The sequence below is a fragment of the Lagenorhynchus albirostris genome, chromosome 3, assembly GCF_949774975.1.
Source record: "Lagenorhynchus albirostris chromosome 3, mLagAlb1.1, whole genome shotgun sequence".
In the NCBI taxonomy this organism is placed as follows: domain Eukaryota; kingdom Metazoa; phylum Chordata; class Mammalia; order Artiodactyla; family Delphinidae; genus Lagenorhynchus; species Lagenorhynchus albirostris.
This window is the reverse complement of record NC_083097.1, coordinates 155,484,806-155,510,204: the sequence shown is the minus strand read 5'-3', so window position 1 is coordinate 155,510,204 and position 25,399 is coordinate 155,484,806. Positions and strand designations below refer to the sequence as shown.

The 25,399-nt window shown below is 41.4% G+C and overlaps 2 protein-coding genes across 3 annotated transcripts in view; both read right to left on the bottom strand.

The window, feature by feature from the left end:
• The window catches only part of SNAP47 (synaptosome associated protein 47), a 190,289-nt gene that overhangs the window by 181 nt on the left and 164,709 nt on the right, over positions 1 to 25,399 (bottom strand). The window contains exon 5 of one of the 2 annotated variants that reach the window (XR_009539724.1): positions 729 to 871. The gene's annotated coding sequence lies outside the window, so the exon portion shown is untranslated. Of the gene's footprint in view, positions 1 to 728; positions 872 to 24,189; positions 24,284 to 25,399 lie in introns of those variants that run through there. The other variant, XR_009539725.1, reaches the window with a different exon arrangement.
• Positions 1 to 25,399, bottom strand: PRSS38 (serine protease 38). The gene is made up of 5 exons (XM_060146398.1): positions 25,228 to 25,399; positions 24,871 to 25,033; positions 24,012 to 24,283; positions 729 to 871; positions 1 to 255 (listed from the first exon to the last, which is right to left on the bottom strand). Exons 1-5 carry the CDS (start codon positions 25,397 to 25,399, stop codon positions 1 to 3), a joined length of 1,005 nt encoding a protein of 334 aa, XP_060002381.1.

The window sequence follows — 25,399 nt, the reverse complement described above, 5'->3', positions numbered from 1 at the left end:
TTACAACATTGACAGGACAGCCAGTGAAGTCACAAGGACATTGATGGCAGCCCCCAGAGTGGAGGAGAGGGTAGGGAGTGGCTGAAGAGGTAAGGGTGTGTTTTCTATGTGATAACGAATCCATTCTGAGAAAAAGGAGACTCGGGCATAAACTGCAGGATACATAGGGTATGTACAACCACGCCCCCAGCTCACTACTCCAATTTGCATCCAGGTGCTGTTGAATTCACAGACAAGTGGGCCCCCAGAGTCACCCTGGAAAAAAGAGGAGTTTCTTGTGAACTGGGAGTTTGGGGCCTCCTGCATGAGGGTGGCCCAGTGCCAACACTGTGGGATGGCAGGATCCTGCCACTCATGCAGCCCCACCTTGTCAGTGAAGAGGCCCTGCTGCAGGCAAGCAGTGTTCACTGCATTGTCCTGCAAGTAGAGGGTGGGTGCTATGGAGTGACAGTCAGCAGGCATGGCCCCTGGGCAGACGTGGAGCCCTGGGCTGCTCTGGCCAGCACTGGGGTCCACAGGGCCTGACTGAGGCCTGTGTTCCATTTGCCCATAAGCTACCCTGTGGCTTCCCACTCAACCCATGGCTGCATGGAGATGTACTTCTGATCCCCACAGGAACCAGGTGGTCTGGGACCACCTACCCAACTGGCAGAAGTGCCCCGGGCTTAAAGCAGATGGAAGATCTGAAATCCCTGGGCTTAGCCTCCCGTCCCCAGAGTGGGTTGTACCTCACAAGCAGTCTTCATGTTCCTGAGGTCCCCGGCACACAGCATGTCCGGCAGAATGTAGGACGTGTGTCCATAGAGCATCTGGCATAGGGGCAATGGGACCAGAGGCAGCTGCACCTCCTGCAGCTTGTCTGAAGTGTCTCCTGTCAGAAAGGAGTGCAGGCCCAGTGAATGGTCTTCTCACACCTGTTCCACAGGGCACACCAAGCCCCAAGGCCTAGTGGGCTCACACTGGAGTTCCTTCTCTTACTCCCACCCTCCACATGGCTCCTTTCTCTGCAATGGGGACTCAGGCTTTGGTCAATAAAGTTTAAACATATGTCACATGACACTTCCTAAGAGAGATGTAAGAGCCAGGACTTGGTTCAGCCCATTACATTCCCATTGCCGTGGCTCAAGTGCAAACAGCTCCATCAGCTGAGCCCCTGGGTGAGAGTGAGCACATGACACAGTGTGTGCAAGAAAGTAGCCTCCAATTTTTGTGGGTTGTCACTCCATGTGTCCTTGTCTATGCCAATGGATATAGTAATTGCTCCCAGAAAACTTGCACTTTCCTGACCAATGTGCAAGTGGGCCTGCTCTACCTGGAGAGGAGCTGTTCTCACAGGTTAAAGACTCAAATGATTGGGTATCAAGTGGGGGCATGTATTTGGGGATGGCATAGCCTGCGGTAGGTGCGGAATCAGTTTTAGAGCTAACGAATGTGTACCTCGAAGGAAGAAAATGGGAAGCAGAATATCAGCAGTGTTTGCAGTTGCTGCTGTGTTGGCAAGTTAATATCAGGAGAGGAGCCATGGAAGAATTAGATGATTGCAAATAGGAATGCAGAGCAATAGAAGGAGTCAAAAAACTCAGGGTGGGGGATGCTGGAGAAGCAACACAGTGAAATGCAGTTAGGAAATACTTTTAACTACTAAGCCAGCTAAAAATCTACCTGAGGCCTTTCATTGTGCCCACAGTGGGGTGACTGGGAGTGAACTTCCCTCTACCAGAAGCTAGCAGTAAACATGTCTACCCAGCAGGCAATTATTTGCCATTGGACCTGAGTCAGGGCAGGGCTGTGGCCCCTGAGCAAAGAGAACAGATGAGGCAAGGTCTACAAGGGCCCCATCATCCTGCCTGGGGCACACTCCAGGCTGTGGCATGAGGAGGAGCACAGGCAGCTGGAATCCGCAAAGGCAGATGCCAGAAGGAGGGTGCTCCAGAGAGAAGGACCCTAGAGGGAACACAGGGGGCCTCAGTGCCCCAAGTCTGCCGTTGGACCCCGAGCCATGTGTGCAGAATGTACAATTCCACAGGAAGGGCAGAATGGCCAGGTTAGACTTCACAGTTCCCAGAGTCAAGAGTGGAGAGTCTTGTGGAGCAACCAAGACATTGAGTGAAAACAGTGTAGATGCAGGGTAAAATATCCCTTACACAGATGCCAAGGCCCACATGGAACCAGGTGGACAGAGGGCCAGAATGATGAGCTCTGCACAGTTATTAGCACAGCACAAAGGAAGAGGTGTATCACAGAAGTGGAAGGGAGAAGTCAGCTAGCTGTAATTTCAATGAGTTCTTCAGTTGTGGGCTAGTGTGCCAGTTCAGAATGATGAGAAATCAGACAAGAGGAGGATTGCACTCACTGGTAGGTCTTTCCCTTAGGTCTCCACTAGCAGCTCATGAAATATACTCGGGGCACGGCAGGGGTCCACAGAGAGGGCACCTCAGTGCAGGTGTTCAGAAAATGACCACTACCACTGGGGACCTGTAAGAACACAGCTTGCTTCCCTACTCACATGTGGAGCAGAAGCCTTCTACTGGTTGTGTGTGGGGGGCCACCACATACTCCTGCCCTCAGGACCTGGTACAGGTGGACTATTCTGGAGGAAGAGTAGAAACAAGCCCTACATCCCTGGAAAATCTGAGGTGCCAAGAGCCCACATCAGTAATACGAGAGGTCTGCTAACATGAGGGCAGGGTCTAGATTCTCTCAGAACCATCACAGATACAAAGCAGAGCTTAGCTGCCCCAAAGGTAGAGTAGTGGTGCACAGAGGTCCATTTCCAAATCTAAGACCTACAGCTCTGCCTGAGGCTGAGGCTGGGTCAGGGGATCAAGTTTCTCCTTCTCAATAGCAGCCTAGTAATGAATACCAAGAACAGCAATTTTCTTCTGGAGGGCAGGCAAAGTGTGCTGTGGATGTACAGAGATGTGAAGTGAAGGGTGAAGCAAGAACAGAGAAACACCCCAGGTCTCACACAGAGCACAACATTGCAGCAGCCCACCATGGAGGGACCTGAGGCCTCTGGTGCTCTGAAGTCAGTAAGAGCAACAACAGAAGCCACAACCCAGCTCAAGTTCTCACTAGCCTGAATCAGCCCTGTCCCACCCTACTAATGCTTTGGCAGAAGAAGAGGAATGCCTATTTTGGGGTACAGAGACTTTAGTCTTAAATATTCTTCTATAATGTCTAACATTCAACCAAAAATTAAAAGATACACATATATACACACACACATGCACAGACACAAAGGTATGGGGAAGGCAGGAATAAAACACTGGACCCACTGTCAAGAGATAAAACATTGAATACAGTCAGGCCCAGAGATGACCAAAATGTTGAAAGTATATTTAAGGAACATTAAAATAACTATGATTAATATGTTGAAGAAATTATTAAGAAGTAAACAACAAGCATGAAAAGAATGAAGAATTTAAGCAGAGATATGGAAACTACAAAAAAAAAAAAGGACCAATTGGAAATGCCAGAAATACACATTATCAGAGATTAAAAAATTACTTCATTGGGTGTATCAGCAGACTGGACACAAATGAGGAAAAAATCAATTAATGTGAAGATAGGTTAATAGCTATTACCCATGCTGAAACACAAAAGGAAAAGAGTGGGGAATAAAGCAAAACAGAGCACTTATGAGCTGTGGGACAATAGCAGCGTAACATATGTGGAATTATTCCCAGAAGAAGAGAGTACAGGGGATAAGAAATATGTGGAAATATAATGGCCAAGAAATTTCCAAAATTAAAGACTATAATAACCAGAGATTCAAGAAGTTCAGAGAGCCCCAGGCCAGAATAAAACAAGCAAACACATACACTTAGAAACATCATAGTCAATGGAATTCCCTGGTGGTCCAGTGGTTGGGACTCTGCCCTTCCACTGCAGGGGGCATGGATTCAATCCTTGGTTAGGGAAATAGGATCCTGCAGACCGCATGGCAGAAAGAAAGAAAAGAAAGGAAGGAAGGAAGGAAGGAAGGAAGGAAGGAAGGAAGGAAGGAAGGAAAAGAAAGAAAGAAAGAAAGAAAGAAAGAAAGAAAGAAAGAAAGAAAGAAAGAAAGAAAGAAAGAAAGAAAGAAAGAAAGAAAAAAGAAAGAAAGAAAGAAAGAAAGAAGGAAAGAAAGAAAGAAAGAAAGAAAGAAAGAAAGAAAGAAAGAAAGAAAGAAAGAGAGAGAAAGAAAGAATCATAGTCAAATGGCTGAGAAAAAAAGTCAAGGAAAAGCCTGAAGACAGGGAGGGTGGGGAAATATTTCATACAGAATATCACGAATAAGAGTTACAAGTTTATCATCAAAAACTATGCAAACCAGAATAAAATGAAGCAGCCTCTTGCAAAGCAAATTAAAACCAGAAAACCATCTACCCAGAATTCTGTATCTAGAATTATCTTTCAAAACTGAAGGTAAAATAAAGACTTCTTCAGACAAAGAGATCTGTAACTCTTATTCATTGCTGACAGTGTAAAATTGTACATACATTTTGGGAAATCCTTTGTAGTTTCTCAGAACTGCATAAATAAGTAAACACATTGTCATGTATGCGCCCAAGAGCAATGAAAGCACATATGTAGAGAGAGTTGTAAGAGAATGTTCATAAGAGTTTTATTCACAATAGCCCCAAACTGAAGCAACCCAAATGTCAGTCAACAGAAGAATAGACAAATGAATTTTGGTATTTATGTGATTAAATATTCCTCAACAATAATCAAAAAGGAACTAATGATACATGCAAAACATGAATAAATCTTACAGAGTATATTGAGCAAAAGAGTACTGTAACTCCATTTATATAAAGTCCAAAAATATAAAACTCATTAATGGGGACAGAAATGAGAACAATACTTACCTTAGAAGAAAGAGTTTGGCTGCAAAGCAGTAAGAGAACTTTTTGAGATGATGAAAATGTTAAATGTATTGATTTGAGAGTTTCACGAATGTTTATAAGAAAAAGAAACAATCCTAAAAGCTAAAAAAAAGACCAGAGAAGCTCACTGAAGAACATTCAAAGAAGAGGTGAGTGAGTGGGAAACAGTGTGGTCTTGTGAGCTGAGTGTCAGAGAGTTCTTTTTGTTGGTAATTTTCAGAGGTTTGCTGGTGTGGAATAGGAGAAGAGGGAAATAAAGAAGAAATATGTATTGTATTGAAGTCAGAACGCATGTAATGTTATCTAAGCGACCTAAATAAAGATGGGGCTACTTTCTAGTTATTTTTGGTTTGTTGGCCTTGACTGAGAAACTGCAAAACTGCATTAGGTGGCCCTAGGGTTACTTGGACCACTTTTTTTTTTATTGCAGTACACGGGCCTCTCACTGTTGTGGCCTCTCCCGTTGTGGAGCACAGGCTCCGGATGCGCAGTCCCAGCGGCCATGGCTCATGGGCCCAGCCTCTCCACAGCATGTGGGATCTTCCCGGACCGGGGCATGAACCTGTGACCCCTGCATCAGCAGGCAGACTCTCAACCACTGCGCCACCAGGGAAGCCCTTGGACCACTTTTGATTTGTGCATCCTAGAGCATGTTCTTGCATTCTAGATGGTTCTCTCACTGAGTTCTGCTGAGGGAAGGCCATAATGCTGTGGTTGTATCTTGAATGAAGGGTAAGTCAGGCCCAGGGTCTCATACAGGATGAGAAGATATATAAAGGCAGCTTCCAGCTAGAAGAGAATGGAACCTGCCATTCTTTTATTTAGGTCCAACCTTCCCAATCTGTGGCATTAGTTCCTGAGGGGTAGTGGATTCTATGCCCCGGAATCCATGTATATACCATGATTGTCTGTGAGAGATTTGTGGAGAGGATCCTGGGAGATGGCCAAGCAGGAAACACGGAATCTGTCTCCCACCAGGACAACTGCACTGGCAGAATTTGTCTGATGTAAGTATTTTGGAACTCTAGAATCTGTTGAAGGCTTGGAGGGTAAATTGCAGTCAACTTTAGTCAATTTCAGCTCTTAGCACAGTAACAGCTACAAACCCCCACCCCTGGGACAGGCGGCTGTACACATATTCCTGGAGAGCTTGCACACAGCATGTGAGAGCCAAGGTGAGCAAAGAAGACCCTGTCCTCTGTATATTGGGGATCTGTGCTTTGATTGCTGTTCTGATCACAGAGGTACACACAAAGAGGGAGGCAGCCATTGTTGCATCTCTCCCAATTGTCACAAGCACCTCCTGCTCCAGATGAAGTGACTTCTAGGGAATTTATGGGGCCATGGCCCTTTTCTCCCTTCATTTTTCTGTTTTTGGGATCCAGACATTAAAGACTAGGACATTCAAAAGCAACTGAATATATGGGGAAAATTAGAAAGTAACCATGCATGCCCAGGTAAAGGTTCAGAAAAAACATAAGATCTCAACCTCAGACTGGTCCTCTGCACAGAGACAGCCTACAACAATCACTAACACACACAAATTTTTTTAAACCCAGCAAACCCTGGGTAAGGGGGAGGATCTGATTTCCATAGCTACTACATTGTTAGATTAAAATGTCCAGTGTTTGACCAAAAAAACCACAAGACATACAGAGAAACAGGAAATGGCTCAATCAAAGGAAAAATATAATTAACAGAATCTGTCCCTAAGAAAGACATAAAGGCAGATATATTAGATAAACTTTAAAACATGGTCTTAAAAATGCTCAAAGAACTAAAAGATGTGGAGAAAGTCAAGAAAATAATGTGTGAGCAAAGTGGAACTATCAACCAAGATAGAAAATCTAAAAACAAAACAAAAAGGAGGGGCTTCCCTGGTGGCACAGTGGTTGAGAGTCCGCCTGCCAATGCAGGGGACATGGGTTCGTGCCCTGGTCCGGGAGGATCCCACATGCCACGGAGCAGCTGGGCCCATGAGCCATGGCTGCTGAGCCTGCACGTCCGGAGCCTGTGCTCCACAATGGGAGAAGCCACAACAGTGAGAGGCCCGCGTGCCGCAAACAACAACAACAACAAAACAAAACAAAAAGGAACTCCAAAGCTGAAAAGTACAATGACTGAAATGAAAACTTCACTAGATGGATTCAAAGGCAGCTCTGAGCAGGCAGAAGAAAGAAGCGGTGAACTTGAAGATAGGACAATAGAAATTATTGAGGTTGAGGAACAGAAATAAAAAAGATGGAAGAAGGGCTTCCCTGGTGGCGCAGTGGTTGAGAGTCCGCCTGCCGATGCAGGGGACACTGGTTCGTGCCCCGGTCCTGGAAGATCCCACATGCCGTGGAGCGGCTGGGCCTGTGAGCCATGGCTGCTGGGCCTGCGTGTCTGGAGCCTGTGCTCCACGGTGGGAGAGGCCACAACAGTGAGAGGCCCGCGTACTGCAAAAAAAAAGATGGAAGAAAAGCAAACAGAGCCTAAGGGACCTGTGGGACACCATCAAGAAGGCAACATACACATTATGGGTGTCCCAGGAGAAGAGAGAGATAAAGGGGCAGAAAGAGTATTTTAAGAAATAATAGCTGAAAATTTTGCAAATTTAATGAAAGACATAAATATAAAAATCCAAGGGGCTCAACAAACTCCAGGAAAGATGAATTCAAAAGGATCCACACTGAAACACACTATAATCAAACTTTCAAAAGCCAAAGCCCAAGAGCGAATTCTGAAAGCAGTAAAAGAGAAGAGAATCATCACATACAAGGGATCCTCAATAAGTTTATCAGTATATTTCTCATCAGAAACTTTGGAGACCAGAAGACAATGGACAGATATAGTTAAAGTGATAAAAGAGAAAAACTGTCAAACCAAGAATTTTAATCTGGCAAAAGTGTCTCTCAAAGTGGGGAGGAACCAAGCTATTCTTAGAAATTCCTAGATAAACAAATGTAGAGTGGGTTTGTGACCACTAGACTTGCCATGCAAGAAATGCTCAGGGGAGTACTGCAGGTAAAAAAAAAAAAAGGACACTAGACAGTAACTTAAAGGCATATGAAAAAATGAAGATCTCGATAAAAATAAATACACTGTTAGTGATAAGAGCCAATATTATTTGTTTTTGTTTTTGTTTGTTTCTTGCGGTATGTGGGCCTCTCACTGTTGTGGCCTCTCCCGTTGTGGAGCACAGGCTCCGGACGCGCAGGCTCAGCAGCCGTGGCTCACGGGCCCAGCTGCTCCACGGCATGTGGGATCTTCCCGGACCAGGGCATGAACCCGTGTCCCCTGCATCGGCAGGCAGACTCTCAACCACTGCACCACCAGGGAAGCCCCAAGAGCCAATATTATTGTAGCAATGTTTTGTAACTGCACTTTTTGTTTTCTACATGATTTAAAAGACCAATGCCTTTAAAAGAATTGTTAGTTTATGTTTGGGAGCACAAAATGTATAAGATGTAATTTTGTGACATCAACAACCAGACTGGCTGTGGATGGAACTCTAAAGGAGCAGAGTTTTTGTATGTTATTGAAGTTAAGCTGTTGTAAATTCCAATTAGAATGTTAAAGGTAATCCCCAAGATAATCACAAAGAAAATAGCTATAAAATATACACAAAAGGAAAGAAATTTAAACATTTTACTACAAAAAATCAACTAAATACAAAAAAATAGTCATGCAGGAAATTAGAGACAAAAAAGCTATGGGGCATATAGAAAACTAGTATCACAAAGACAGAAGTAAGTCCCTCCTTATCAATAATTACTTTAAATCTAAATAGACTTAAACTCTCCAATCAAAAGGCAGAGATTTTCAGAATGGATTAAAAACACGTGACCTAACTATATGATGACTACAAGAGTCACTTGAGATCCAAAGGCACAAACAAGTTGAAAGTGAAAAAATGGAAAAAGATATTTCATGCAAATAGTAACCAAAAAAGAGCAGGAGTGGTTATTCTAATATCAGCAAAAAAAAAATAGATTTTTAAATCAAAAAAGTTTATAAGAGACAAAGAAGGACATTACATATTAATAAAAGACTCTAAACAGCAAGAAGATATAACAATTATAAATATTTACATCAAAATATATGAAACAAAAACTGACAGAATTCAAGGGAGAAATAGAAAGTTCTACAATAATATTTGCAGACTTCTATACCTCTCTCACAATAATGGATAGGACAATCAGACATAAGATAAACAAGGAAACAGAGGACTTAACACAATAAACCAACTAGATAAAATAGACATATACAAAACATTCCACCCAACAACAGCATAAACATTTTCCTCAAGTACACGTGGGACATTTTCCAGGAGAGACCATATTTTAGGCCACAAATTAAATCTCAATAGATTTTAAAATATTGATAGGATGAAAATTTCATGACATTGGACTTGGCCGTGATTTCTTGGATACAACACCAAAGGCACATGTAACAGAAGAAAAAATAGACAAACTGGACTTCATGAAGATTTTAAAATTTTGTACACGAAAGACACTATCCACAGTTGCCTTTTTAAGGCAACGTATGGTCTAGGAATAAATATTTGCAAATCATATATCTTATAAGGTATTAGCATCCAAAATATATAGAAAACTCCTAAAACTCAACAACAAAAAAACCCAAACAACCCGATTCCAAAATGGGCAAAGAATTCAAATAGACATTTCTCCGAAGAAGACATATGAATGGCCAATCAACACATGAAAAGATGCTCAACATGCACATCAAAACTGCAATGAGATACCACTCCACACCCATAAGGATGGCTACCATCAAAACACAGAAAACAACAAGGGTTGGCAAGGATGTGGAGAAATTGGAACACTTGTGCACTCTTGGTGGGAATATAAAACGGTACAGCTACTATGAGAAACAGAATGGAGGTTGCTCAAAAAATTAAAAATATAATTACCATTTGACCCAGTACTTCTATTTCTGGGTATATACCTAAAGAATTGAAAGCAGGGGCTAAAATAGCTATTTGTACATCCATTTTCATACCACCATTATTCACAATAGCTAAAACATGGAAGCAACCCAAGTGTCCACTGACTAATGAATGGATTACCAAAATGTGGTGTATGCACACTATGGAATATTATTCAGCCTTCAAAAGGAATGAAATTTTGCAGGCCTAAATAGACATTTCTCCAAAGAAAACATACAGATGGCCAACAGGCACATGAAAAGATGCTCAACATTGCTAATCATTAGAGAAATGCAAATCAAAACTACTGGTGTATCACCTCACACCAGTCAGAATGGCCATTATTAAAAAGACTACAAATAATAAATGCTAAAAAGGTGTGGAGAAAAAGGAACACTCCTATACTGTTGGTGGCTTCAGCCACTATGGAGAACAGTATGGAGGTTCCTTAAAAAACTAAAAATACAGTTACCATATGATCCTGCAATCCCACTCCTGGGCATATCACCCAGAGTAATTCAAAAAGATACACGCACCCCAATGTTCATAGCAGCACTATTTACAATAGCCAAGACATGGAAGCAACCTAAATGTCCATTGACACATGAATAGATAAAGAAGATGTGGTATATATACACAGTAGAATATTAGTCATCCATAAAAAGAATGAAATAATGCCATTTGCAGCAACATGGATGGATCTAGAGATTATCATATTAAGTGAAGTAAGTCAGACAAAGACAAATATCATATGATATCACTTATATGTGGAATCTATAAAAATGATACAAATGAACTTATTTATAAAACAGAAATAGACTCACAGACATGGAAAACAAACTTATAATTACCAAAGGGGATAGTGGGGGTGGAGGGAGACAAACTGAGATATATATACTACTATATATAAAATAGATAAACAAGGACCTACTGTATAGCACAGGGAACTATATTCAATATCTTATAATAACCTGTAATGGAAAAATATCTGAAAAAGAATATATATATATATATAGAGAGAGAGTTTAATGGGTATACAGTTTCAGATTTACAAGATGAAAAGAATCCTGGGGATGGATGGTGGTGATGGATACACACCAATGTGAATGTATTTAACACCACTGAACTGAACACTTAAAAACAGTTAAGGTGGTAAATTTTATATTTTGTGTATTTTAACACAGTAAAAAAAAAAAAAGATTTGTGCTAAGAAGTTCCCTCAAATAAGAAGACCCAAGAGGGTCAGGATCATAAAGCAGATACAAGTTACACTGTACTAATTTCCCTATTTGAGAGATGTTTACATAGGTATGCATTGTATTATTACAAACAAACATAAAGAGGATCACGTATGAACCAATGAATAATGTTTTTTGAACCATGAATTAGGATGACTCCCATCCTCTGCCCCTGATGGCCAAAGAAAGCAAGATAGACAGATACCAGACATATGAAATGACACTGGATGTCTGATAAGGGAGAAAGGACTGGGATGAACTTGGGAAAGGTCTCCTAGAATGAGAATATCGTGGAGAATTCATATGATCTGGGCCTACAGAGATCGTGGGTGTGCATCCCCCCGTTCCCCTGCAGAGGTTGGGGTGCAGAGATTTGTAAGATAAACCTGGGGGACGAGAAATATTGCTAGGAGATGAGTGGTCCTGGTTTCAGAGTAAACTGAATTTGAGCGTTGGGTCAATCATTTCCTGAATGAGGTTAAAAATGAGACTATTGAAAAGTATGTTGGAAGATTACTGAAGGTTTAAAGCAACAATAATGTCAATATAGTGTGCAGAAGAAAAATATAGAACAATAGCATAAGGAATTGAAGGGGGAAATGGAGTTATACTATGTTAAGTGTTTATCTGTTAAGCAGTAAACTATAAACTGAGGGGAGATGAATTTCGTTAATTAATCCAATTCTCCATACTTTCCTACATATATGCCCTTTGCCATATGTCTTTGCAGTCACTCCCATTGAAAGGTGTAATGTATTTTCTCAGTCCTTAGGTCTGAATTTTGCCACATGACATGCTTTGTCAATGGGATTTGAGCAGAAGTGTTGCAAGCAAAGGCTTCAAAAAGTGTTTTGTTTCTCCCATAATTCAAAAAGAGTCATGTACCACAACATTCATTGCAGCACTATTTACAATAGTCAGGACATGGAAGCAACCTAAGTGTCCATCGACAGATGAATGGATAAAGAAGATGTGGCACATATATACAATGGAATATTACTCAGCCATAAAAAGAAATGAAATTGAGTTATTTGTAGTGAGGTGGATGGACCTAGAGTCTGTCATACAGAGTGAAGTAAGTCAGAAAGAGAAAAACAAATACTGTATGCTAACACATATATATGGAATCTAAAAAAAAAAAAAAGATTCTGAAGAACCTAGGGGCAGGACAGGAATAAAGATGCAGATGTAGAGAATGGACTTGAGGATACTGGGAAGGGGAAGGGGAAGCTGGGGCGAAGTGAGAGAGTAGCATTGACATATATACACTACCAAATGTAAAATAGATAGCTAGTGGGAAGCAGCCGCATAGCACAGGGAGATCATCTCGGTGCTTTGTGACCACCTAGACAGGTGAGGTAAGGAGGATGGGAGGGAGATGCAAGAGGGAGGGGATATGGGGATATATGTGTACATATAGCTGATTCACTTTGCTATACAGCAGAAACTAACACGACATTCTACAGCAATTATACTCCAAAAAGATGTTTTAAAAAAGGTGTTGTGTTTCTCCACCACTGCCTGTGTACATTTTCTGGGCAGCCTGCTGGACAGTGAAAGATGCATGAATCAGAGTCTAGCACTCCAGCTCAGTCTGTCACAGGCCAGCCCATAGAGAGACAACCATTAAATACACAGGCAAGCTCAGCCATAACCAGCAGGACCACACAGCTCAAGACCTGTTCATGTAAAAGTGTTGCCAGTCTGGGCTAAAAGGTAGTGTGATGTTCGAAATGTCGAAAAGGCTCTGGGCCCCGGGAGAGGCTGGGAAATTTGCTCAATGTGGTATTTTTCAAGGCCCTTTTAAGAAGTAGCTAAGGAGCAGGATATCTCAGAGAACAGTGCCAAGAGCCATGGAAAACAATGAGTCATTCAAAATCTTAGCAGGTTTATTGTAGAAATTGGGGAACTAATTCTAAAATTCATATGGAAACGCAAAGGACCCAGAATGCTCATGATAATCTTGAAGAAGAGAAACAACTGTGGAGGATGTGTTAAGACCAAACTCATCATAAAGTTATGGTAAACACAGCACTGTTGTACTGGAGAGATCCATGTGGCAGAATAGTAAGCCTGGAAGTAGACCCACACACATACGGTCACAAGATGTTTGACAAAGGTGCCAATACAGGTCAGTGGGAAAAGGCGATATTCTTTACAAATGGTTCTAGAGCAAGTGAATATCAATATAGAAAAAAGTGAACCTTGTTTTTTTCCTCACATCACATGCAAAAAATTAATTTTAGATGGATCTTATAACTAAAGGTAAAAATTAAACTCATAATGCTTCTAGGATAAATGGAGAAATTATCTTCATGAGCTTACAATAAGCAAATCTTCATAAGCAGGATACAAAAGACCCTACATATGAAAGAAAAAAAGCAAGCCATAGTCTAGCAGAGAATATGTACATACCTATCAAAGTACGTGTATCTAGAATACATAAAAAATTCTACAAATCGTAAAACCTCAAGAGGCTATCACGACACAATGATCGGCATAGCTAAAGTGAAAAAGACTGATACTATCAAGTGTTGGCAATGATGTGGAGCAACTAGCACTCTCATACATTGGTGATGGGAATATAAAAAGTCACAACCAGTTTATAAAGCTGTTTGGCAGTTTCTAATAGAGTTAAAATTACCCCACCCTATAGCCAATACATTCTATATTACCAAGTATATCCCCAAGATAAGCAAGTACGTTTGTTCACAAAAGGACTTATACAATAATATTTGTTGTAGATTTTTTCATATGACCTAAAAACTGGGGACAACTCAGATGTCTATCTAAAGGAACATGGATAAAAGAAATTTTGCCAAGTTGATACAATGGAAGATTAAATGACAGAAAAACAAGACGACTACTGATATGAACAACAATGTGGATGAATCTCACAAATAGCAGGATGAAGGAAAGAGAAAAAAGAATACATGCTGTGTGATTTCTTAAACATGAGGTTTAAGACAAAGCATATCTGGGCTTCCCTGGTGGCACAGTGGTTGAGAGTCCGCCTGCCAATGCAGGGGACACGGGTTCATGCCCCAGTCCGGGAGGATCCCCCATGCCGCACAGCGGCTGGGCCCGTGGGCCATGGCTGCTGAGCCTGTGCGTCTGGAGCCTGTGCTCTGCAACGGGAGAGGCCACAACAGTGAGAGGCCCACGTACCGGAAAAAAAAAAAAAAAAAGACAAAGCATATCTAAGATTCCACTGCCAAATCCAAGGTCATGAAGATTTACTCCTATGTTTTCTTCTAAGAGGTTTTTTTGTTGTTGTTTTTTTTCGGTACACGGGCCTCTCACTTCTGTGGCCTCTCCCGTTGCAGAGCACAGGCTCCGGATGCGCAGGCTCAGCGGCCATGGCTCACGGGCCCAGCCACTCCATGGCATGTGGGATCTTCCCGGACCAGGGCACGAACCTGCGTCCCCTGCATTGGCAGGCGGACTCTCAACCACTGCGCCACCAGGGAAGCCCCTAAGAGTTTTATATTAACTCATAATTTTAGGTTGTTGACCCATTTAAAATTTTGTGTATGGTGTGAGATGGGGGTCCAACTTCATTCTTCTGAATGTGGATATTCAGTTGTCCCACCATCATTTGTTGAACAAACTACTCTTTCCCCATTTAATGGAGTGGCACCCTTGTCAAAAGTCAATTGGTTATAGATGTATGCATTTATTTCTGGGCTTTCAATACTATTCCACTGATCTATATATCTATTCTTATGCCAGTACCACATTGTTTTGATTATTGTAGCTTTGTAGAAAATTTTGAAATCAGGAAGTGTGAGTCTTTCAACTTTGATCTTTTTCAAGACTGTTTTGGCTATGCAGGTTCCCTTCCAATTCCGTAGGATTTTGAGGATCAGTTTTTCCATTTCTGCAAAATGTTGGAATTTTGATAGAGACTGCACTGAGTATCTAGATCACTTTGGGGAGTGCTGACATCTTAACAGTATTAAGTTTTCCAATTCAGGAACGTGACTTGTCTTTACATTTATTTAGATCTTGTAAAATTTCTTTTAGCAATGTTTTGTAGCTTTCAGTATACCAGTCTTTCACTTCCTTGGATAAATTTATTTATAGGTAATTTTCCTTTTGGATGATATAGAATTGTTTTCTTAATTTCCTTTTTCAATTGTTCATTAATGTGTATAGAAACTGATTTTGTGTGTGTGTGTTGATCTTGTGCCCTGCAAATTTGTTGAATTTGTTTATTGTCTGTCATCTACGAAGAGAGATAGTTTTACTTCTTCATTTCCTATTTGGATGCCTTTCATTTCTTTTTATTGCCTAATGTATCTGTCTAGAGTCTGGTACAACATAGAACACTAGTGGTGAAAATTAGCATCCTCTCTTGTTCCTGATATTAGGGGTAAGTTCTCAGTCTTTCTTCACTGAATATAATGTTAGCTGTGAGTTTTTCATAAATGCCTTTAATCATCTTGAAGAAGTATCTTCCTGTCCCTAGTTTTATGACTGTTTCTTTAAATTATGAAAGGATGTTGGATCCTGTCAAATACTTTTTATCCATCATTTGAGATTATCATATGGTTTTTTTCCACTTTTTAATGTGGTATATTACATTGATCAATTATTGTGTGTTGAACCTCCTTTGTATTCCAGGAATAAATCCTACTTTGTTGTAGTGTATAATCTTTCTAATATACTGTTGGATTCAGTTTGCTGGTATTGGTTGATGATTTTTGCATATATATTCATGAGGGATAGTGGTCTGTGATTTTCTTTTCTTGTGGCATCTTTGTCTGGCTTTGGTGTCTGCGTAATGTTAGCCCCATAGAATGAGCTCCTCTCCTATTTTTTGGAGAATCTGAAAATAATTGGTGTTAATTTTTCTTAAAATGTTTGGTAGTATTCACCAGTGAAGTCATCTGGTCCTGGACTTTTCTTTGTTGAGAGGTTTTTGAATACTGATTAAATCTTTTTACTTGTTATAAATCTATCCAGAAATTTTATTTTTTTCTTGATTCAGTTTTGATAATTTGACTGTTATAGTAATTTTCCCATTTCATGTAAATTATCTAATTTTTTGACATAGAATTCATTGTAGTATTATCTTATAATCCTTTTTATTTCTGTAAGGTCAGTCGTGATGTTCCCTGTTTCATTTCTGATTTTAGCTATTTGTACTTTATCTTTTTTTTTGTGGTCAGTCTAGCTAAAGTTTTGTTAATTTTGTCAATCTATTCAAATAACTAACTTTTATTTCATTCACTCTAATTTTTTCTATTCTCTATTTCATTTTTTTCTGCTCTAATCTTCATTATTTCCCTCCTCTTGCTAGCTTTGGGTTTAGCTTGTTCTTTTTACAGTTCCTTAAGTCATAAAATGAAGCTATTTATTTGAGGTCTGACTTCTTGTATAGCTATAAATTTCCCTCTGAGCACTGATTTCACTGCATTCTATAAGTTTTGGTAATGTGTTTTTGTTTTTATTCATCTCAAAATATTTTCTAATTTAATACGTGATTTCTCCTTTAATCCTTGTTTGTTTAAGAGTTGTAACATATTCTTTGGAAATAAGGAAAGTAAACCTAATTGAAAGAAGTATAATGCTAGGAATAAAGAAATTAGATTAACATGTGCATAAAGCCAGATAAGCATGTGCTGTATAAAACAACAATAAAAGAGAATAATCTTGATTGTATAAAAAAGATGGAATGAAAATACTGGAAAACAGTAACATACAAAATGGAAGTAACATATGAAATAATAAAACATATATGTTCATATATATAAATATATGAAACGGTATTTTTTCCTTTGGATAACATGTATAACTGAACATACATGAGTATATATGTTCATAACTCATGTATGTTCAGGTGTGCATGTTAAAAAGTTAAGAAGAGCTACAAGAAGATTAAAAATTGGAATTTTTTTTTTTTTTTTTGTGGTACGTGGGCCTCTCACTATTGTGGCCTCTCCTGTTGTGGAGCACAGGCTCTGGACGCGCAGGCTCAGCGGCCATGGCTCATGGGCCCAGCCACTCCGCGGCATGTGGGATCTTCCCGGACTGGGGCACGAACCCATGTCCCCTGCATCGGCAGGCGGACTCTCAACCACTGCGCCACCAGGGAAGCCCAAAAATTGGAAATTTAACTTGCAGAACAGTAGACAGTAAAAAAGTAATATAGAAAATCAGGGACTTCACTGGTGGCGCAGTGGTTAAGAATCCACCTGCCAATGAAGGGGACACGGGTTTGAGCCCTGGTCCGGGAAGATCCCACATGCCACGGGGCAACTAAGCCCATGTGCCACAACTACTGAACCTCCATTTTAGAGCCTGCAAGCCACAACTACTGAGCCTGTGTGCCACAACTACTGAAGCCCACATGCCTAGAGCCCATGCTCCACAACAAAAGAAGCCACTGTAATGAGAAGCCCGTGCACCACAACGAAGAGTAGCCCCCACTCTCAGCAGCTAGAGAAAGCCTACATGCAGAAACAGACCCAACACACCCCAAAATAAAATTAATTAATTAATTAAAAAAAAGGAAATCAGTCTATTGGAAAGGGAGAATGACAGGGAAAATATTTAAAAGAAAGCAGCAAACAGACAGTACAAAATAATAATTTAGAAATAAGTCTACACATGAGATTTCTGGCTAGGATGGAGTAAGAGGTCAGCAAACCCTTTCTCCAATAAACAAGTATAAAACTGAACAAAATTATTTTTAAAAATTTCAGGGCTCCATAGGTCAAACAAAAGCAAAGGAAACTTGAGAGGTGCTTATTCATGAACAACTGGTAGAACTTTGGGTAACAATGGCAAAAGTCTGACCTAGTTGTCTGGGGCTTCACCACTCTTGACACTCCTCTATCTCTGCTCTGTCACTGTGGTAGTTTTACCTTGGTAGGGCTGGCTGGGAAAGCAGTTTTTCTGCCAGAGGGAGAGAACTTGATTTGGAGGGGACAGTTGAAAAAAACAACACTTTGTACTGTCATTTAAAGTATTTAGGTTTGTAGGAAATGAGCAAGGAAGACCTAAAGCAGTATTGGTCGGAGACTGTCATTCTGGGTGGGGTGAACAGTGTCTCTGATGGAAATTTATGGGGACTCTGGAAATAAGAGAGCAATAGAAAGGCTAGATAAATCTCCACTGATCCCTGGGATGACTGTGTAACTATATGTATAAACATGGAGGCACAAGTAGGCTCAGTGAAAAGTAAAAGCTGAGGCAGACTCAAGAGTCACACAGACTCTAAATGTGTTCACCAGCCTCCACACAAAACCCACTGTCAAAGGTGGAAGACTTAGAAGTTTGAGATGCCCAAATCATTGGCTAACCAATGAGATATTAAGACACAGTGGTGACACTTAGGAAGACAGAATAAAAATAATAAATAGGAGAATTAAGAATAAAAAAATGAGCACAGACCTCAGCAACTACAAACTACAAGAGAGATTCTGCAAACTAAGTCCAGGCAAATTACTCAAAACAAAGCAAAAGAAATCAAAACCTTCAGGGAAAATCAGAATCCAAAGTTCTTACAATGTTTTATGTATGTCCAATTTTCAACAATAAAAATTCTATGCAAAAAATAGGAAAGTATGACCCATATTCAGGAAAAAACAAGTCAATATAAAGAAGCTCTGTGTGGCCTCAGGTGTTGATTTTAGTTGATAAATATTTCAAAACAGTTGTTATAAGTATGTTTAAAGAATTTTTTTAACTACATTAAAAAAGTTAAATGAAAATATCATGATAATGAGTCAACACATAGGGAATCTTAGCAGAAATACAAAAACTATAAAAAAAGAATAAAATGAAAATTCTAAAGTTGAAAAGTTCAGTAACCAATATTAATAATTCAGTAGGTTGGATCAACAGAAGATATGAGATAGCAGAAAAAATAATCAGTGAAATTGAAGCTAGATGAGTAGAAGTTATCTAATTTAAAACACAGAGCATAGACTTCCCTGGTGGTGCAGTGGTTAAGAATTTGCCTGCAAATGCAGGGGAAATGGGTTTAAGCCCTGGTCTGTGAAGATCCCACATGCTGTGGAGCAACTAAGCCCATGTGTCACAACTACTGAGCCTGCACTCTAGAGCCCACGAGCCATGACTACTGAAGCCCATGTGCCCAAAGCCTGTGCTCCACAACAAAGACAAGCCACTGCAATGAGAAGCCCACACACTGCAATGAAGAGTAGCCCCTGCTCACCGCAACTAGAGAAAGCCCAAGAGCAGCAATGAAGACCCAATGCAGCCAAAAATAAATTAATTCATTTAAAAAAAAGAATAGAGCAAAAAAAGTGAAGAAAAGTGAACAGACCCTAGAGACCTGTGGATGCCATGAAGCACATCAACACACATGTAACAAGACTGCCAGAAAGAGGGGAAAGGAGAGAGGTGAGAAGAGGAGAGGAAAGAGAGAGAAAGGGGGGGGGGAGGGAGAGAGAGAAGTGCAAAAAAAATTGAAGAAAATGTGGCCCAAAACATCCTGAATTTGATGAAAAAGAATCTTCATATCTGAGAATCTCACTGAACCTCAGGAAAGATAAACACAGAGATACACATCTAGACACAATATGATTAAACTCCTGAAAACCAAAGACAAAAGACAATCCTGAGATCAATAAGAGAAAAGCAACCAATTACATGGTGATAAACAGTATGGTTAATAGCTGACTTCTCACCAGAAACAATGAAAGCCAGAGGCAGTAGAACAACAGGCTCAAAAGTGTTGAAAGAAAAAACCCTTCAAGAAAGAATTCTGTATCCAACAGAACTATCCTTCAGACATGAAGGTGAAATCAAAATATTCCAAGATAAATGATGTATAAATATATGTATCTATTATAGATTTTCTTTGTGGTTAACATGTGGTTAGCATTATATAATGCTTCTATATATACACATGATTATTTTACATTGCTGATCTTTTATTTTCAAATGCATTTTAACAACACTGCATTTTTACTCCCCTTTCTTCAAGATTACTGTTTTTGACATCATATTTTACTTCTTTTTGTTTTGTGTATTACTTAACTACTTATTGTGGATATAAATGGTTTTGTTACTTTCATCTTTTAACCTTCTTACTAGCTTTGTATGTGGTTGATTTACTATCTTTACTGTATATTTGCCTTTACTGATGAGCTTCTTCCTTTCATAATTTTCATGTTCTAGTTGTGGCTCTTTTTCACTTAGAGAAGTCCCTTTAACTTTTCTTGTAAAGCTGGTTTGGTGGTGCTGAACTCTTTTAAGTTTTCTTGTCTGTAAAACTTTGGATCTCTCCATCAAATCTGAATGAAAGCCTTGCCAGGTAGATTATTCTTAGTTGTATGTTTTTCCCTTTCACTCTTTAAATACACCATGCCATTCCCTTCTAGCCTACAGAGTTACCGCTGAAAAGTCAGCTGATAGCCTTATGGGAGTTCCCTGTATGTAACTTGTTGTTTTTCCCTTGCTGCTTTTAATATTCTCTCTTTATCTTTATTTTTTGCCGTTTTAATTACAAGGTGTCTTGGTGTGGTTGATCCTGTTTGGGACTCTGTGCTTCCTGGACCTGATGTCTGTTTCCTTTCCCCAGTTAGGAAAGTTTTCAGCTATTATGTCTTCACATATGTTCTCTGCCTCTTTCTCTCTCTCTTCTCATTCTGGGACTCCTATCATGCAATTGTTAGTATGCTTGATGTTGTCCCAGAGGTCTCTTAAACCATCCTCATTTCTCTCTATTTTTTCTTTTTTCTGTTCTGTTCAGCTTCATTGATTTCTACTACTCTGTCTTCCAGCTTGCGGATCCGTTCCTCTGCATCATCTAATCTATTGATTCCTTCTAGTGTATTTTTCATTTCAGTCATTGTATTCTTCATCTCTATTTGGTTCTTCTTTATATTTTCAAATTCTTTGTTAAAACATCTAACTGCTCGCTCTGTTCATCCATTCTTCTCCTGAGTTCTTTGGTCATCTTTATGATCACTACCTTGAACTCTATCAGGTAGATTGCCTATCTCCACTTCACTTAGTTCTTCTTCTGGGGTTTCATCTTGTTGCTTTATTTGGAACATGTTCCCCTGTCACCTCATTTTGACTAATTTGCTGTGTTAATATCTATGTATCTGGTATGCCGACTGCATTTTCCCACCTTGGATAAATAGCCTTTTGTAGGAGACATTCTATGCATCCCAGCAGTGTAATCCCCTCTGGTCACCAGAGCTATATGCTCTAGTGATGCCCCATATGTGGGCTGCGTGGGTCCTCCTACTGTGGCAAGCTGAGTTCTGAGGACTGTCTGGTAGGCATGGCTGACCCCCAGTCAGATTGGTTGCCAGGCCCTGCTTTGTGCGGAGGCTGCCAATTGATTGTTGGTGCCAGGTCATGAGGTGACTGCCTGAGTAACACTGTGGGGTCCTGGTGCTAGTGCTGGCTCACTCGTGGAAAGAGTCAAGGTTCTGGTGTGGGTGATTGTGGGGTCAAGATTCTTGGACCTAGTGTTGGCCTACTGGTGAGTGGGGCTGGATCCCAGGGTGGTTGGCTGAGGAGTCCAAGATATCTCAGAGCTGGTGTTGGTCTGCTGGTGAGTTGGCTGCTTTCTACAAGATAGGGTGAAAGGCTGTGCTGTTTCTGGGGTGAAAGGCTGTGGTGTTTCTGGGGCTGGTATACGCCTGGTGGTGTGTGGGGCCACTGGCCAGGAGATCTGGACCTGGTGTCTGCCCACTGGTGGGCAGACGCCAGGTCCTGGGGTTTCTCGTTGCAGATCCTAGGGGCCCCAAATCTTGTGTATTGCTCTGCTGGTGGGCAGTGCTCAGGCCCAGCTTGTCTCAGGGCTGGTGCCAGCTTGATGGAAGGTGAGCTGGATCCTGCCATAGTAGGCTGTGTGCCTGCAGTTGTCCTGGGCCTGTTGTCCACCCACCGGTGGGTGAGGCTGGTCCTGAGGCCAGAGCCAGCTCACTGATGAGTAGGGACAAGCCCCAGGGGTTTCTGGGGCTTGTGCCTCCCCACTGGTGGATGGAGCTGTGTCCTGGTGTCTCTGGCTGCAGGGCCTTGTGTGCCCTGGGTCTACTGCCTGCACAGTGACATGTGGGGTCAGGTCCTGAGCCATCTGGTAGACAGGGCCATGTCCAGTGGTGGCTGTTGTCTCAGGAAGTCTTAAGGTAACCTGTCTATTGGTGGATGGGCCTGTATCCAGCCCAGCTAGTTGCTAGAGTTGAGGAGTCCCAGTACTGGTGACTATAGGCTGGTGGGCAAGGACAGGGCTGAGTTCTGAGGCTAATAAGCTAGATGGAGGATTCCAAAATAATGCTTGTCAACACAAATGTCCATGTGGTAGAAAGAGCTCCCCGAAATAGCGCCACCAGTGTCTGTGTCCCCAGGGTGAACTCCAGTTGCCTCCTGCCTCTCTGGGAGACCCTCCAAGATCAGTAGGTGGGTCTGACCTACGCCCCTTTCAAATCACTGCTTCTGCTCTGGGTCCTGGAGCATGTAAGATTTTGCATGTGCCTTTTAAGAGTCTTTATTTCTCACAGCTTTCTGGGTCTCCCAAAATTAAGCCCTGTTGGCCTCCAAAACCAAATATTCCTGGTGCATGACCCCAGGACTGGGGAGCCCAATGTGGGGCTCAGACCCTTTACTCCTTGGGGAGAAGCTCCATATTTGTAATCATTCTCCTGTTTATGGGTCAGCCACCCAAGGGTATAGGTCTTGACTATACTATGACTTTGCCCCTCCTATCCATCTCTTTGTGGTTCCTTCTTTATATCTTTAGTTGTAGAAAACCTTTTCTGGTGGATTCCAGTCTTTCTCATCAATAGTTTTTGTATCAGTAGTTGTAATTTTGGTGCTCCAGTGAGAAGAGGTGAGCTCAGGGTCTTCCTATTCCACCATCTTGGTTATATCTCCCTAACTCTGGTCTCTGTCTTTTGATTTGCGAGTTTAACCCATTTACATTTAAAGTAATTACTGACAAGGAGGAACTTGCTTCTGTCATTTTGCTACTTATTTTCTACATGACCTATAGCTTTTTTCCCCCCTCATTATCTTGTATTCCTGTCTTCTTTGCATTTAGTTGATTTTTTGTAGTGAAATGTTTAAATTCCTTCTTAATTTCCTTTTGTGGTTACCATGGGGACTACATTTAACATTTAAAGTTTTAACATTCTAATCTGAATTTATATCCACTTAACTGCAATAATGTTTTTTTACTTAAGTAAACCAGATATGAAACTTTCTTAAACTGGTGTAAGATATCAATCTGAAATCTCCAAACCAAGCCACAGACTTAATAGTAAACCATTAGAAGCATTTCCATTAAAATAAAAAACAAGAAAAGTAGACCTAGCAACATTTCTACTAGAGGTTCTAACCATTGCAATAAGAAAAATAAATAAAAGATAAAATATAGGAAAGGAAGTGATGAAACAATATTTATTTTAAGAAAATATGATATTAAAAAATCTAGAACAATTAAATAATCAACTGATAAAATATTATAAATGAGTACTATATGGTGGCTGGAAACAAGATCAACGCACAGAAATCAACAGCTGTGTCTGATTAGCAAATGCAATTAAAAATAATCTTTTAAATAACCATAAAAATTCTAAATTATGCAGATTTAAACCTAGAAAGAAAGTGCAAGGCTTTTATGGATAATTAGAATAAATAAAATGTTTTTTCATAGGTTAAAAAAAGATTATCTCTAAATTGAATTTAAAATCGTAAGAAAAACTATGTTTGGAAATTTGTGTTCTCAGTATACTAAATATTCATTCCACACTCAAAGTAGATGTAACTACTTCTCTGTAAACAACAAAGCCAGCCAGGAGTAAAACAAAATTCTACATTGACAGAGAAACAGATATCGATTGATGGATAGGGATTCCAGTCCTCAGATACTTGCAACCCCTTAATGGACAGAACATGTTCTCTCCTGTAAAGTCATAGAGCCATCATCCCTTCCACAAGCTCCAATAATGGGATCGACCCTGCACTTTGTTTTCTTACCTTGTTGGGAGATGGATCCCCATCCTGTAGCCCAGCAAGAAAGGTTCGAAAGAGTCACATCTGGGGGTGCAATACAGATGGGAAGCACAGAGTCGGAAAACACAATGCGAGTTTTCAGCTGCACCAGAGCGATGTCGCCTCCAACAGGATGGTACATTTCATATGTGGGGTGTATGATCACCTTATTCACCTCAAACCATTGGGTGTGATTGCCTGCAACCCTGAAGTCCACAAGGCCCACATACATATCAAATGCTTCAATGACCTTGTTCCTGTAGGGACAGAGGACAAAGGCATAGTGGTTTGAGCACTTTGAACCTGGGAAGAGGAACTTCCATGAGATCACAGACTCAGGGAGTCCTGGAGCATGGCAGCCTGGGTATCCAAGCTCTCAGCCAGGATGTGGAAAGCAAGCCCTTCCAGCACATTAGGGACCTGACTGTCTGGCAGAATTGCTCCCAACAAAGTCCTGACCTGAGCCCATGGAGGATTCAGGGACCCACCAAGACCTGCTGGACAGCCCAGGATGGTGAGCTTGTAAGATGTACAATGAGCTGCCAATGAAGATAACTCTTTCATCACCTCTCATCCTGTGATTTGTCCTCTCTTCTCTCCTCTCATCTAAGATGTGGCTCCTCTCCTCACCTCTCATCCTATTATGTGGTTCCACACCTTTCTGGAAGAGCTGATGTCCCTAAAGGAGCCCTCAGCCCTGTGCAAGAAACTGTAGTGGATGGAGCTGTGTGCTGGGTCCCACTCTCTCCCCTGCCTCCAAGAAGTCCCAGTCCTATGTGACCCACGTGGTTGGTCGTGCAGCCCTAGACCTCCATGGGAATGGTATCCAGCACTGCCCACTCACCTGCCAAAGCAGTGGGCGGCTGACAGGATCCAGTATTCATCAATGATGGACCCACCACAGATGTGGAAGCCTGCATAGTGCACACTGACCTGCCACGGCCACTTTTTCTCAAGGGTATCCACGCCTCCCATGATCCTCCCCTGCCTATGACGCTGGCCACAAGCTGAGGAAAGAAGGACCGAGTATGCGAGTAGCAGTGGCACCCGGGCAGGGCTGGCCACAAGCAAAGCCGAGGAGGGTGAGTGGGAGGAGGGAAAAGGGGGAGGGCCGCGGAAGACTGGGTCTCCACCCTTGGGGGGAGGAAGGCCGGGATTCACCGCAGGGACCACCGCCAACCCGGGCTTGGAGGGGTCCTACCCACATCACGGCTAAAGGCGACCCCTTCACTGGCAGGGTGCCTGTGGGCCGTGGCTGCAGCCTGGGTGTGAGGCAGGAGAAACAGGAGCAGAAGGAGGCTCGGGGTCCTGGACTCTCCAGGCCCAGTGCGAGGGCCGGTCAGATCGGCGGCCATGAGGTGGGAGTGCCTCAT